The sequence below is a fragment of the Monodelphis domestica genome, chromosome 2, assembly GCF_027887165.1.
Source record: "Monodelphis domestica isolate mMonDom1 chromosome 2, mMonDom1.pri, whole genome shotgun sequence".
Taxonomy (NCBI): Eukaryota; Metazoa; Chordata; class Mammalia; order Didelphimorphia; family Didelphidae; genus Monodelphis; species Monodelphis domestica.
This window is the reverse complement of record NC_077228.1, coordinates 540,211,858-540,227,501: the sequence shown is the minus strand read 5'-3', so window position 1 is coordinate 540,227,501 and position 15,644 is coordinate 540,211,858. Positions and strand designations below refer to the sequence as shown.

Below are 15,644 nucleotides of genomic sequence, written 5' to 3'. Positions count from 1 at the left end.
CTCTCAATCCACTGAGCCACCTAGCTGCCCCTAAAAGGAGGTTTGTAAGGAGACATTTTTGCCAACTCAATTTGCCATTCAATTATCATTTTTCTCTCCAAAATGGAAGAACTAAAATTGTTTTGTCAAACTATTATGCAAAGAGCAACCTTTTTATCCACAAGATGTGAGAATGGCTTTATACTTAAGAAAAGGGCTAGGGGAAGAGGGAGAAAAACTATTAACATCAGCCAAGGCAGGGCGATGTTCTCAAACGTACCTTAACATTATCAGATTTCATCTCAGAATCTGAGTAGAGCCCCTTCAGGAAACCAGTCGTTCTAATTACCTTCAAAACATAAAGAAAAGGTCAATTATTAATATCACGTCAGAATACATCATCAGTCTGTATCCAGTAAGAGGTTTAAGTGGAATCCCCATAAGCTTTAGATCTTTCCTTTATTATTTGCAATTGGGTTGTATATATAAGCAATACTTGAAACAGGCTCATTACTACTAGATCAGCATTCAGATCTGAATGAAGATGCCGGGCCAACTCCAAGGCTTGACCTGTAGCTACCAAGCCATGGCAAATATATAATATCATTCCACAGGTAGATACAATGACTAGGAATCAGACCGACAGAAGATGAGAACGGAAGAAACACCAGGGTCAACAGTTCTTTCCTGTGATTCCCCCATCTTCCATCACACCTGTGAATTTCTAAACTACTCTACCCTATTCAGACCATTCTTTAGAAGATCGTAGAATAACAGAATCAGGTCTTGGAAACTACATTCTCCACCCTACTCAGTGTAACAAGATTAGGAAGGGCTGCAGCAAACTCAAGATTTAATTATTTGAGAATATGGCCTTCAACAGACATGTGCCAAAAGGACAGACCTCTGGGCGGTCCTAGGTCAAGCTAGAGCCACCATTGGCACACGTGAGACACAGGAAGTGAGGTGGAGAACAGTCTCTGGAGTTCTCGGGACTTCCTGTGAGGAGGGCTAGAGTCAGTTTGAGGCTGATGCTTGGAATTGGAGGAGCCCCGCCAACTGTTTTCCTTCAGATTGGTCACATGAGGGATAAGGATTGATCCCTTTTCTCTGTCTTGGCTATACAAGGCCTTAAAGCCCGCTTTGGCTCAGCCTGAGCCAGAGTGGGGTCTGAGTTAAACCTCTTTCCTTCTCTCCCTTTCCCTTCTCTCTCTCTCCCTCTAATACTTTCTTCCTCCTGTTTGTAACTAAAACACCATAAAAAGTTGGCAGCTGACTTGAGTGTTTCATTTTGGAATTACATAAGTGAATTCCTTGGTGACCTTAAATTAATATATATCAGTCTTTTAAAGTGATTTCAATATCACACACCACAGAGCTGTCTTGCTTCCCCATGAACACTCAAATCCTTTTGCTCATTTCCATGACTTCAACCAATGAGCCCACGAAGGTCAGACCAGAAGCAGGAGCCCTCAGAGGATCTTAGAGGTCAGCTAATCACCTCCTAAGCAAGACTGTCTCCACTATGTAATATATCCCCATACCAACACCTAATTCTTGCTTGAAGATACTCCCCCTTCTCGTCCGGAGGCAACCTGGAGAAAGCTCCAGTTGTTAGCAACTTTGTCCTCACACCCAATCCCAAATCTCCTCAGGGTCCCGCTCTTACGCGGGTCCCTGTGCTACCCTCTGGGAGAATCAGGACAAGGCTAAGCCTTTCGATAGGCCAGAGTCCTCCTCCCCAGCCAGCTTTACAGAGGGGCACTCCAGGCTCAGGGAGTTCGGCTCAATAGCATAAAGACTTCATAGCCCAGGCAGAGCTCTCGATCAATAAGCGATGAAGAAGGGCTGAACGCAGGAGCCACTGACAATACACTCACAGCATTCAGAGCTGGCTGAAGGGTGGAGGACGCCAGACTATGACTGTAAGGGCCCAGAGGAAGTATCAAAGGGGACTCAAACAGGAGGGACTGGGTGGATAACGGTAGCATTAGTGGAAATAAGGAAGTCGGAAAGGGACGGTATATTCAAATACATGTGAGTGGTCTTATGAAGTAGTGAATTGGGTGGACTTTGTCGTGCATTTTTTCCGCCCAGAGTAACAATATGACGCGTCTGGATGCTTTTTCTCTTCAAAGGGGTCCATGCTGGAAAAGGTTGGGCATCCTCAGGCTATACCACAGTGCAGTGAACTGGGGTTCATTCACGGACTGAAGGAACCAAACTAGAATCAATGAATGGACAGACCCCTGCAGGCTTTCGGGAGGCCTCTAGGTGGAGCTGAAGGGCTCCGCACGTGACTCTGGGCCACTGGCCTTCTGATGACTTCCATGAATCACAACTAACTGGAGAGAACATGAAGCCGGGCCATGCTGCCGGGCAGTGCCAGGCGCTCCTAAACCTCCATCACAGCCAAAGCTGCCATCCCGAACCGAATGCTAAACGTCAGTGACTAGCCTTAAGCGGTACACAATGGCCCACTCTTGTTTTCCCTCTCGGACAAGCATTTCGAACATAAGGGTCCCCCCCTCCCCCACCATTCCAAAGGATCCTAAGCAGGAATAGGATACTTTTCGGGTGTTTTCCGGATGACATCAAATTCTGGGTGCTGCTGAGTAAGTGAAATACAGTCTTTGAGTTGCTCAACTTGACCTCAACCCCCCCAAAGCAAAGGGCTTGAGCTGCCATTGGCTGCAGCTGGAAATCCAGAGGAATCCAAGAGCTCCCAGGTCAGCACTCAGTAATAAAACGGGCCCCTGCTGGGATGTGAGAAAGGAAACCTGGTGGAAGAGGCCTGGCCGGCCCTGTGTGGCTCCACTGGGGCAGCAGGAAGGCCTGAAGGGAAGTCACTGACACGAGGGGGTGTGGAGCCAGAGAAGGGCCTCCAAAGTGGCCTGCCCTGGGCTCAGCTGAGGGGAAGCTCCTCCCCCCTTCCCCACCCAGCTGTGCCCCTGAGCGCTGGCAGCTGTAGCTCATCCAGGCTGTCCCCCGTAGCCAGTGCAGATGTCAGGGCGGGTTCGGGGGGGCACCGGGGACAGTTAGGGGGGCCGCCCGCAATCTGCTTCGCTCCGCAGCGGCCCCAGGCTTGTCCTTCCTTCTCCAGCGAGTCTGGGACGCTGGGCTGGTAGCTGAGCACTCACAGCAGGTGCCCCCCACCTGCCACCCTCGGCCTGGGCGGGCTACGCTTTCGCGCTGAGGTGCCCGGCCCGGGGGGGGGGGGGGAAGCTCAAGTGTGACCCTTGCACCGACCCCTCCTCCCCACCCCACGGCAGCGTTCAGGAGGCGCCTCTTGGAGGCTCTGCGAGGGCAGCCGGTCCGCGACCCGCTCCCTCCAGGGGCCGGGCGTGGAGGCTGCGATCTGCACTGCAGAGGAAGCTCCCGGGCTCGGGAGGCCCTAGTCGCCCCGAACCCCGCCCCCGAGCCCTCCCGGCCTGGGCCCGCACCTTCGGGATGATGTCGTGCAGGTAGCGGAACGGGGGCTGGCTGAGCAGCTTCTCTGTCAGCGGTGGCTCCTTGACCATTTCCCACAGGGCGTCCTGCGTTCGCTTCAGCACCGAAGCGTTCATGGCGTCTTCGGCCCCTACCCGGCCTCCTTTGGCCGCCGCCGACCCGCTCCACGGATCCCGACGCCCCCGCAGCCCCACCCGAGCCACCTCGGAACAAGCCGGTCCATCCCACAATGCACCGCGGTCGGTAACAACGCAGGTGGGGACTCGCGGGGTTCTGTTGCTAGGCGCGTGCCGCCCTAGCAACGGGCAACCAGCCGCCGCAGCTCCTGGCCTCAGGTCCCTCGCTATCCAATCCAGTTTGGGATCTCTGATGTCCCCGCCTCCAGAGGCTCCCGCTGCCCAGCTGCCTGCCTTCACCAGCTGCGCCTTGGACCCTCTCCCACCTAAGGCCTTTAATCTAGTACCCGTCCCACCAAGGGAAGGGGCACCGAGAGGACTGGCCCCACCCAAAACCTTCCCCCGCCCCACCACCTAGACTCTTGCCCCACCCCTCGACAGTGTTCCTGAGCGCTCGGGGCCTTAATGGCTCCGCCCATCCTCAGGCTCCCCAGTTTCCTCAGCCCGCGAAGCAGAAGCCCTATCCCCGCCCACTCCTGCTATCCCCGCCTTTTCCGTCTCCAGCTGCCAGTATCTACCTCCATCCCCGCCCACCTCCCTCCCCACCTCCACATTCAGGCCCTGGGCCCCGCCCCTAGGACCGTGCTGCCAATGAGTTGGACTTCTCTCTTTAGTCCCGCCCCCTCTTTCTTTCCCAGTCTCTTTCCTCAGCCCCTCTGGCTCCGCATCCTTCTCCCTCTATCCTCCCTTCTCTGCTTCCTAGCTTCCTCTTTCTCTCCCTTCTCCTTATTTCTCTTCTCTCTCTTCAGTGGCATTTTCTCATCCTTCTTTCCTCTCCCTTCTCAACTCCTTCCCCTTCTCCCTCCATCCTCCATTCTCTGTCCTCCTCTCTCCTCTTCCTTCCCCTTCTCCCTCCATCCTCCTCCATTGCCTCCTTCCTCCCTCTTTCTCTCGCTTCTCATTTCTCTGTTCTCTCGTCCAGTGGCATTTTCTCATCTTTTCTTCTTTTCTCTCCCTTCTTGTCTCCTTCCCCTTCTCTTTTTCTCTCCTTCCTCACTTTCTCCTCCTCCTTCAGCTTCTCTTTCCATCTTCCCCTCTCCTATCTCCCTTTCCTCCCTCTCTTTTCCCCTCTCTCCATCTTTCCTCATCCTCTGACTCATTCCTTCCTCTTTCTCTCTCTTCTCCTCAACTCTCCTCTCTCTCTTCCAGTGTCATTTTCTCGTCCTTCCTTCTTTTGTTTTCCTTCTCCACCTTTCCTGCCCCTTGCCTCCCCTATCTCCCATCCTCTAGCATAATAGAGAGGAACTACAGAGGAAGACCTGAGGCTAATGTTCCATCTCTGAGGCTTTCTCCCTGTGTGACCCTGGGTATGCCACTGAGCATCCCTGGACTTCAGTGTCCTTCTTTGTAAAATAAGAGGAAAGGACAAGATGGTTCTCGAGTCCTCTTCTTTCTAGGAGATTTCCTCCACCTTACGCCCTCCTTCTAGGATATTTTTCTCTGCTATCGTTTTCCCTTCTCTCTATTCCTCACCTCTTCTTTGTCCATTTCCCTGAATTCTCCCTCATCCTTCTGCCCTTATTTTCTACACTCCTCACCCCTTCCTGCTTTCTTCTACTAAATCTTCTCTATTTTCCTCCTCCCTTTCTCCCCCTTTTCCTTCTGTTCTCCTTCCCTCTTTTTTTTTTTCCAAACCGTTCATTTCTGTCTTAGAATCAATACTGTGTATTGGCTTCAAGGCAGGATAGTGGTAAGGGTAGACAATGGGGGTCAAGTAACTTGCCCAGGGTCACACAGCTAGGAAGTATCTGAGGCCCAATTTGAACCCAGGACCTCCCAACTCCAGGCCTGGCTCTCTATTCCCTGAGCCACCTAGCTGACCCTTTCTGTCTTTTCTTTGTCTTCTTTCCCTTCTCTGCTTTCTTTTTCCTTCCCTCTCTTGTTCTTCTCTTCTCTCTTCTCTTCTTCTCTCTCTCATATTTTCTCAAATTTGCTTCATTCATCCCTTTTCCTTACTGCTCTCTCCTCATTCCTCTCCTAAGACTAGGACTTTACCACTCCCTTACTTGACATATTTGAGGCAGGTGAGGGTGAGGGTCAGATTAGATAATTGCTCCACCACCCTTTAAAGTAAATAATATAATGTTTTGCCCTGACACACATCTCATTTTTTTCTCTGTGTGTAAAAAGGCCAGGTCCAAACAAATCAAAAGAGAAATAAGGGGCAGCTATATGGCACAGTGGAATGAGTGCCAGACCTGCAATCAAGAGGACCTGGGCTGAGAGACACCCTAGCTCTGTGACCCTGGGCAAGTCATTTATCCCTGATTGCCTAGCCCTTGTCATTCTTCTGTCTTAGAACTGACACCAAGACAGAAGGTAAAGGTTTGAGAGAGAGACAGAGATATATAAAGAGAAAGACAGGAAGATAGAGGGAGATAGAGAGAAAGAGAGAAAGAGAGAGAGGGACGGATATGGAGGGAGAGAGAGACAGACAAACAGAGTCAGAGACAGACAGAGAGAGATGAAGGGAGGGAAAAATGCAAGTTTAAAAAATTTTGTTAAAAACAAGTGAGGGCAGCTAATTGGCTTAGTAGAATGAGAGCTAAGCCTAGACATAAGAGTCCTAGGTTTAAATATGGCCTGAGATTCTTCCTAGCTGTGTGACCCTAGGCAATTCACTTAACCCCAATTGCCTAGCCCTTACTCTTCTGCCTTGGAACTAATACACATTATTAATTCTAGGAGGGAAGGTAAGGGTTCAAAAAAAAAAAGCAAAACCAACAACATAACACAAGAAATTATATATAGATATGTGTGTAAAATTATTAAGATTAAAATTCTCTGTAGACTATATTAATTTATAATTATTAAATAGTGAAAAGGACATCAGAGAGAAAAAGACACATAATCACACAACCGGTCACCTTGTTGCTTACTGTATGTCCTCATTCATTCTGACTGCTTGGCCAGAAAAAAGGCCTTCAAGTGTCCTACACCCCTAACTTCTGCACCCCTCGACATCGCTTTTTCTGGGCTACCCTGATTGGACACATAACTTCAGTCCACGTCAAAGGCTAGGCTACAGGGCACCAGGAGGCATGTGGGACAAGAGGGGAGCATCTTCTGGGATGCCAGGGAGACATGAGGCTTCTGTCATTCTCCCATAGTACATATGCTCCTCTCTTATCCAGATAAGCCACAGGCCTTGTTTTTAGTCGAATCAAAGGGTGGGGGCTGAATGGAGCCCCAAATCACCAGAGAAACACCCAAAGACTGATCTTTGAATACCACGAAAAGGGGTGCCAACTGGTTTTCAATTCTTATAACCCCCCTTTTATTCTCTAGAAGATATGCTAGTCTCGCCAATGAATATCTAAACCAATCAGGATTGTCTCACCATGGCACATAAGGGTCCAAAGATATTATACGTTTTGTGGAGGATCTAACTACAATCTGTGTTTCTTAACATATTGAAAATGTTTGATGGACACACTGACAAGGAGCCATTAGGAGAAATAGTGAATTGTCCTTTTTTGGCACAAGAGTTTTATGATTAAGATAAAATATTGGTGCATGGGAAGGACAGAGGTGGGGTCTAACCCCACATAGTTCAGTTCATTATATCCAAAAGGCTTGCTCAGAGTCTCATGAAGTGGTGTCTGATTTTGGGGGACATCCTCTATTTCTGTCATCTTTTTATCCCATTTAAAATCATGATGGTCCTCACAGAATCTTCTCCAGAAGATCTTCATTCCTGGTCCAGATTACTGACAATATCTTTCCCTGAAATTGCTTTTAAAAAATCTTAACCTATGGACTGTTAGGAGAACTTCACAAAAAACTTGCCAGAACTTCTAAGCAAAGTGTCTATCAAGAGAAATTATAGATCACCTCCAGGAGAATAAAATAAAATAAAATAAAACCTCTTTTGCTGGAAACTCCAAGAGTTTCCAGCTTAGCAGTTCTACTGGCAAACAACAGACTTTCCAAGTAGCAAGGGGCAAGACCTGAAAATATAAAGGAAGGGAAAGTTGAATAAAACAAGACTATCCACACTCATGAGAAACTACAACAGGAAAGGGAATAATGTGTTCCAACAAAAAAAGACCCAATTGTATAGTGTGTCTGCCCTGAAATCATAAAGACATCTTAATAGCTGTGTGAACCTGGGAGACTCACTTTATCTTCTTTGTCTTAGTCTCATCTGTCAAATGAGTTGGCAAAGTAAATGTCAAACCACTTCACTATCTGTCAAGAAAACCCCAAATGGCATCAAACAACTGAACAACAATGAGCATAAGAGTTCAAGATGCAGTCCAAGGTGACCTAATCTGTAAACCTGAGACTGATCATTAGTGAAAAAAGATGGATGTTAAAAAAAAAAAAGCCATTCAAAGTGTTCTTGGAAAGAAAACCACACCAGAGGAAATTATTGACTTTTTGGGTATTTGAGACAATAGAAATACAAGAATAGTCAACAGATATAAATAAACAAGGACAACTACCGCCATAAAATGAAAGAAAACAGATCATTATGAGACTTCTTTCTAAATATACATGAGTAGAAATAGGTGGAAGCAGAAGTTAAATAGAAATAATGGTGAAAAAAACAAGCCCAAAACTCAACCCCAAAACAGTTTAACTATGGATGATTCAGTGCTTATTGTTGGATTAAATTACAAAATGAGAGGACTCAAGGGGATAGAGGAGGAAGAAGATAGAGGAGAATGTGTGAAATATCCTAATCAAGTCAAAGTCTAGCCAGAAGACAGAATGACCCTTTTTGTTTCTCAAGAAGAAGAGAGTCTATAGGAGAATGTGTGGGGAGTCAGAGCGAGCAACTAAATGAGATGAAAAGAGAAATGTCTTATTTCAGTGGTAGAAGAGGGCACTACTGAAGTATACTCTCTTAAGTTAAGAGAGTCTATAAAGAGAGATGGGCACCTGTAATGAGTTTAATCTCCAGAGATATACTGTATAGAGAGATCTGTCTCAGAACAAAGGGAATTAATACACCTAGGTTCAAGTAATATCCATGAAAATGGGAGGTCATGGATCTAGGAAAGAGATTTCAAGGTAAATTGTGGGGAAATGATTAATAGGAGGGGAAAGGTGTAAGGTAAGAGGAGATAGAGTCCAATTTGAGCAGAGAGCAGTCTCTGACAAGAGAGCAACTGCAGAGAGTGGGGTAGGAGCAAGAAGAAAAAACTGAAAATTCCAAGAGAGAATGGGAAGCTGAGAACTCCAACTGGCCACTCACTCACTTCCAGCTGGGAGTCTGAGGGAAGAGGTAGATCTCCTAGGCTGGGAAGAAGGCTGTCTCTCTCTGGAGATCAACTCTTTCTGAAACCCTGGATACCTCTCACTCAACTCTAAATAACTACAACCAAAAGCCATCAGTGGATTTTGTGGACTGGGACTTTGAAGAGAGCCGTTCACAGAGATCCCTTTCAAAGATCTCACTCTCCATCACTCTGCCTTACTTGTCCCTGGACTCCTGTGTTCAAGTAGTTAGCTTAGGCATAGGGACCAACCAGCAGCTGTCAAGGAGAAGGATGGAGGCTGAGAAGCCTTGAACCCCTATACCAGGGATCCCCAAACTTTTTACACATGGGGCCAGTTTACTGTCTCTCAGACTGTTGGAGGGCCAGACTATAAAAACCTAACCCTAACCCTAACCAGGCAGCAGTATACACAATGTGGAATCCCTTCCCCCAGATCACTGCTCACCATGCTGACGTCTTCCATTGTGCAGCCACAAAATCCTTTGCGTGAAGCCTTGTTCTAAGGTGCTACACATAGGATTATGTCACCAGAAGTAGTTCTATATGAGAGTGATGCCATGGTACCTCTGGATGGCTCTGTAGAGGGAGAATTATCCAGGTAGCCTAGTGGCTTCTAGATGATTTTTGTAGTTGTAACTCTTCAATTTACACTACCCTTCCACCAGAATGACCAAAATTCTTTGTGACATTTTAGATCCAAAAGTTTTTCATCAACAGTACAGAGATTTATTGTTGTTGTTGTTGTTGTTTTCTGGGCTTCTCTGCCAAAATTTGGAATGATGGCACTAATAGATTTTGTTAAAAAATATCTCAGCCAAGGTTGAAAGACTGGCCACATCTAGAGAATTTGTGACTCGTGTGAATCCTAATGATAGTGGGTTTGTTTGCTATTGTCATTAACTGGGCTATCATGATTTTTGTGATTTGGGAGAATTTTGGCATTTATTTGAATGTGCATTAACTGTTGTACTATTGTTTTATAAAACTGTTACTTGGCAAAAATAATTTGCACACACACTGTGGATCATGGCCAAGTTAAAAAGAAAATGAATCTCATTTTTGGGTGAATAGCCTTTGTATTGTACTTTTCCTTGGCTGGCACAGTGTGTAAGTGATTGTATATACTTTTGATTTTTTAAAATTTTTGTTGTTTTTCCTTGTATGTGCAATAGAGTATTTGAGTTTTCTTTCCTCTCTCATTTTGCACTAATATAAATTTACAATATCCATTAGCTCTAATATTAATGCATACCCCAAAGCGTTAGACTATGGAAACTTGCCATTGATTATTAAATATTATAGGACTTTGATTAAAGATTTTGTCTGATTCCAGGAGAAGGGATCACAAAAGAGCCATTATACAGTGCCAAGTACACAAGGTCATGAGACCAACAAATCCCAGTGGGATTGATGAGAATCTGTGCCATGACAGAGTACTTTTTTGAGGTTCAAGGTTGCAGCTGTTTGATATAGGTCAGACACAGGTCTTTCCTGTGCCACATTCAGGCAAAGAATCTCAGTTTAATTCTGGTTCCCCTATCCTTGAGAGCAAAGGTAAAATCAGACCAGGGAATGCCATTTCCCATTTACTGTCTAAATCTAGTCCCTTTTTCTGTCTTTCATAAGTGTGGCAATTTTCTGTAGTCCTGGCTGCTGATTGGGTAAGTGCAGATTGCTGGGCTTACTCTTGCTTACTCAGAATTTTTATATACTATTTAATTTTTCTTTTTTTCCTTTTCTTCTATTTCTTTTTTATGTATCTGACTTCCTTTTTACAATTGATTTATATACCTCATAACTCAACCATGTATCCCTGGTTGAACACCCTTCTCAGGGGAATTGTATTATTATCCTATAATACAAAGTGTAAATTCTTTTGAGAGTAACATTAGTATAAGAAACTTGCTACCTCCCAGAATACAGAAAGTGAACTGTTTGGAGAAGGTGCCATGAAGGTGCCTGCAGAAACCACACACTGCACCAAAAGATCCAAAATGAACTTTGGGATGTAGTCAAATTGAATTGTGGAGGGGCTGAAAGCATTTATTTTGAATGTACACTCTTATGCCAAATGGTATTGCCCCCTAATTGGGTTTTTGTCAATGTGCCTAGCAATCACTGGTTTTGTTCCCTTTCTCTTTTATTTCCAAATTATTGTAATTTTCCTTTAGAAACTGCAATATTGTATGTGCCTCTAGTTAAAGATCTTTAGAAATATAAGTTGGTTATGTGTACTGATTCCCTGGGAAAGTTAGGCATGTAAATCTAGGATTTCTACATGCTCATTTTCGATTGGAATCACAGGCAGGATTGTATAATTAGCATTTTGTACCCCAGGACTCCATTTCCCAGAGTCCCACTTTTATCTTCACATTATGTCCTTATGTTTTGGAGATAAAGTTTCTGTAACCCCGCCCCCTTTCACTCTCTCTTCTTGCTAACATTGCCAGGAAAACTCTTTTACTCAGGCTTTTACTTTTGTGTGATTTTTAATACATCTTATAAAATATAATACTTGGAGTTATTGGATATTGATTTAAATCTTACACAAGGTAGGAGCTAAACCAGGAGAGAGAGAGAGAGAGAGAGAGAGAGAGAGAGAGAGAGAGAGAGAGAGAGAGAGAGAGAGAGAGAGAGAGAGCTGTGTCCTAAAAACCTAGAGAGACGAGAATATCAAGGAGAGAATGGGCCAAAAGCATCAAAGGCTGCAGACAGGATTGAGAGAATGAGGACTGAGGAGGTGGCCTCTATTGTCTCAGGAAGAGAAGAGTATACAAGGAGGAGGTATGGAGGTGGGGGCAAAGCTTGAAAAGACTGAGAAAGGAAAGAGGCCCAGCTTGAAGTATAAGGGGGATCCACTGATGAATGTTCTTATGGGTGAAGGGAGATGAGGACTCCCACTGAGGTCAGAGAGATATAGTGCCTGCAGTCTACTTGTTTTTAGTGAGGGGAGACTGAAACCTGGGGTCAGGGGGTTAGAAAGGGTCCAGTGTAGCACTTGGAGGACTCAGATAGCTTTGATCCAGGGACAAGATTTCTAGGCAAATGTAGATGAATATAAAGAGGCCAACTGTAACAAGGGAAAGATGAAATGACTGAGGAACCAAAACTCTCATCTTCTCAGCACACCCATTTATTAAAGCAATGTATGCCAGCCAACTACATGACCACTAAGGACTGGACTTAGGGCTGGACCTCAAAATTGGAGGAAAAGAGACATGTATATGTCTGTTAAAACAGATTAATTAAATAAGACCAATGAATGAAAAGAAAACTATCTAATATTAGATCATCTGTTTTGTAATTAGAGAAAAGTTTAGAGACTTGACAAGTCAGGAGGGGATAGAGTGAAAAGATGAAGTTCTCTGAAAATGGAAACTTTCTAATTTCTAAACACTCCTTTCTAATATCTGTAAGCAAACAAAGAAACAGGGAAACAATAACCGACCGATCAATACGGACCCAGTTTGCACATAAGGCACATTGAATGCCTGAGACATACAATTAGGAGAAAACTCCTTCCATCAGTCTCAGGATCTAACTGTTTCTGCTCAACCTAAACTCAAGCCTCAGGTGAGGGTCTCTAAACAGCAGGTACAAGTAATCCAGTTTCCTAGCTAGGCAGGGCCAGTTTCAAATAATGTAATTCAGCTTTCTCCGAGTTCTTCAGATTGAATAACCTTTCCTCCCCAAACAGATTTTGGACAAGGCACACAAATGAACAGAAAGGGAACCAAGCCAACTCCAGCACTGAGCCTCAATATGGAAAATGTTTCCACAGTTGACCCCCTTGTTGCCCTAATCGTCTGCCTCCCTTCACAAGAGGGAATCAATTCAGGAGATGGCATAAGGTTAAGTTGTCCTAGCTTCTTCACACAACCTAGAAGAAATGCTGAGACCATGTTTCATAAGAATACCGGGAATAGAGTTTTTCTTACAATAGTGGCAATGTCAGCCTTGGCATCACTCCTCAGAGAGAGTGAGCTCCACACTTTACTCCACATAAGTTTCTCCAGTTAAACCTCATAGAAGATGCCTCAACTTGAACAGAATTTTTAAGAGTATCAAATTTAAAAATAAAATCCTAGAGAAAAAAATGTAATACCCTCCCTCATGATATGAGAAAGGGGATATCTGACAGGGCTGAATAAAATCACAACAAATTTCATCTGGAAAATCCAAAGGTCAACCATTCCAAGGAAAATGATGAAAAGAAGCCAGGATAATTGGGTAACAGCACTAGCAGAACTCAGACTAGATTTACAAATCAGCAGTCATCACAAACCTGGGGTATTGGTAAGATTTTAAGGAGATAAACCAATGGAACAGATTAAAGAAAAGAGAGTAAGCAATAGCTCAGTGTCTGAGAAAGTGGAAAACAAGCCATTGGGGGGAAATTCCTTATTTGGTAAAAACTGCTAAGAAAACTGGAATGCAGTCTGGAAGGAAACAAGGCTTAGACCAAAAGCCTACATTATACTCTACAACTGTGTCAAGGAAGTTAATTCCCCTCCCCCCCTCCTGAATAGCTTGATTTGCCCATCAAACATTCCTGATGTAACACAGTTGTGCCAGGTTTGCATCCCTCTACATGTGGTACGTCAATAAAAGTCAAGGCTTTGGGGCTTGTGAGGGAGCGAATGGAGAAGAGAAGGAAGAAGTTGGGAACAGAGCAGGCAGGTGAGAGGAGGAAGAGACTGGCAGGCTAGGGACCATGCGGTCAGGTTAATTATAGGAATGATTGTCTACCCTTCCTAGTAAACTTTATAAAATATACATCTGGGTAGAAATATGATTTCAGTTCTTACAGATGGCAACCACTTTGGTTTAAAAACGAACCCGTAATTTTCTTCTGAGAGAAGTTTTGAGTAAGTACTTAGGTACAGTGAGGTAAGATAAAAAACGGCTTCAGTTTGCTGGCCTGCCTTGATATGTGAAATGAACCTTGGCAGAGAAAGGGAACAGGCTGCTGTTTTTCCCGGATTGGATCACATTGGATTGGTGAGGAAAGCTTCTTCCTTGGTGGCATCCCCCCCCCCCTTTTTTTCCTTTTGGCTTGAATTGGAGTGAAGGGACCTCTTTGCCCATATGGAATTCGGTGGGTTTTAGGACCCAACAGGAACTCTTTTACTTTTACTCTTTTACTTTACACAGCACACAAGATCCTAGTGTTCCTTCCATCAGCCTAGTGAAGTGCAGGGTGGTGGTGGGGGGGGGGAACTTACCCCTTGAATGGATCCTTGGGGGTCCTTCCAGGCTCTGCAGATTTGAGTTAAGGAGCTCCTTGGGGGCAGTAGAGACCAGGGAATAAGTCTTTTGCAGGACCTGGCCTTGTTTTCCCTGACTTGGGAAAACATGGGCTTTTAGCTACCATGAGCATAACTGGGTGCTGAGACTGGGGATACGACCCTTGCAGACTGGTGGAACAGTGCACAAGGATGGCCCATTAGGAATTAGTATAAGACCCCCCATTCCAAATGGGACCGAGTTTTTTTTTTTTTTTAAACCAAGGGGCACAAGAACCCAAAAGGCTGTTCCCAGCCTAGTGTCTGCCTGACATTCCCCAAATGCCACACTGAGCTGGGCCACTGCAGCAGGGACCACCTCAGAGACACCCATTAAATTAATCCTGCTGGTCCTTCCAGGCTGTGGACTAGGGTTAGGAGCTCCCTGCCCCCCACCCACTTTGAAAACACGTGGCTATTTGCTCTGGGGAAGGGAAAGGGATTTAACTCCATTTTTCTCTCCCTTCCTCCTCAGCATGTTTCTTCAAACTGCATTTTTACAAGGAAGTTCTCTTTGAATTTTTCTCTTCCCTCCCCCTCCTCAAACTTTCCTGGCCAACTTCCTGCCTTCTTTAGCATATCAAGAGCCACATTTTTTCTTTCTTTCTCTTCCTTTATCTGGCTGCTTGCTTAGATAGGTCTACCAACAAGTACCTTCCACTCTACATGCATTTATAGTGCCACCTACTGTTGAGAATTAAAACTGCAGAAAAATAAAAAATAATTCCTTTGCTGCTGCTACTAGTCATCTAAAATAATGCTATTATATTGAATATAGTCAAATAAAAGATTATTAATAGGAAATATTAATAACATTGAATTAAAATTAAAACCAAATTTCGAAAATTGAACAAAGTCAACATTAAATACAATTAATTACATGCAATATTAAGGAATAATTTTAGACACACTCGTATTAATAGTATCAATAATAATAATTATTAATTTTAATAAATATTATTAGTAACAATTAATCACTAATAATTATTCTGGATGATTGATACTTGTTTATGGTTTATTGTTGTTAATTATTAATAATGATAATTATAATAAATGCACATTATATAGATAACATTATCTATAATTATAATAAATTCATATTATTATTGATATAATAAATACATGTACATTCATTATTTATGCAATTGCTGTGCAACAATTACTGTTTCCTTGCATTACCCGTTTTGTTTTAAACCTCCTCTCATTGCCTTTCACAATAACATTGAAGAACTTTCTGTCTCCATTTTTTTTTAAGTTTTAGGAACTTTTCATTATTTAAGCTGACCATTTAGCAATACCAAAACTAGCTTAAATAGTCAGATTAAGACATACAGACTAGACAATATGGGAAATACGGCAACACATCAAGGGAAGTTAGGATATATTTCTCCTGATTCACCCCTGCATAAATTTCTAAATTCCTGGAATAATCCTAATTTGCCTAAGGAGAATTGGTTGACAAAGAAAGAAGCTAGAAAGTTTTGTAAGACATGGATGGACATATGTTTTACCTGGCCAAAATATGG

The 15,644-nt window shown here is 44.1% G+C and overlaps 1 protein-coding gene across 1 annotated transcript in view; it reads right to left on the bottom strand.

Annotated features, from left to right (window-relative positions):
* Positions 1-4,129, bottom strand: part of LOC130453561 (uncharacterized) — a 30,722-nt gene extending 26,593 nt beyond the window's left edge. The window contains exons 1-3 of the mRNA XM_056814790.1: positions 4,124-4,129; positions 3,423-3,959; positions 260-328 (exon numbers count right to left, since the gene is read on the bottom strand). Coding sequence (XP_056670768.1) covers positions 260-328; positions 3,423-3,959; positions 4,124-4,129 — 612 coding nt within the window. The remainder of the gene's footprint in view (positions 1-259; positions 329-3,422; positions 3,960-4,123) is intronic.
* Positions 4,130-15,644: the final 11,515 nt, after the last annotated feature.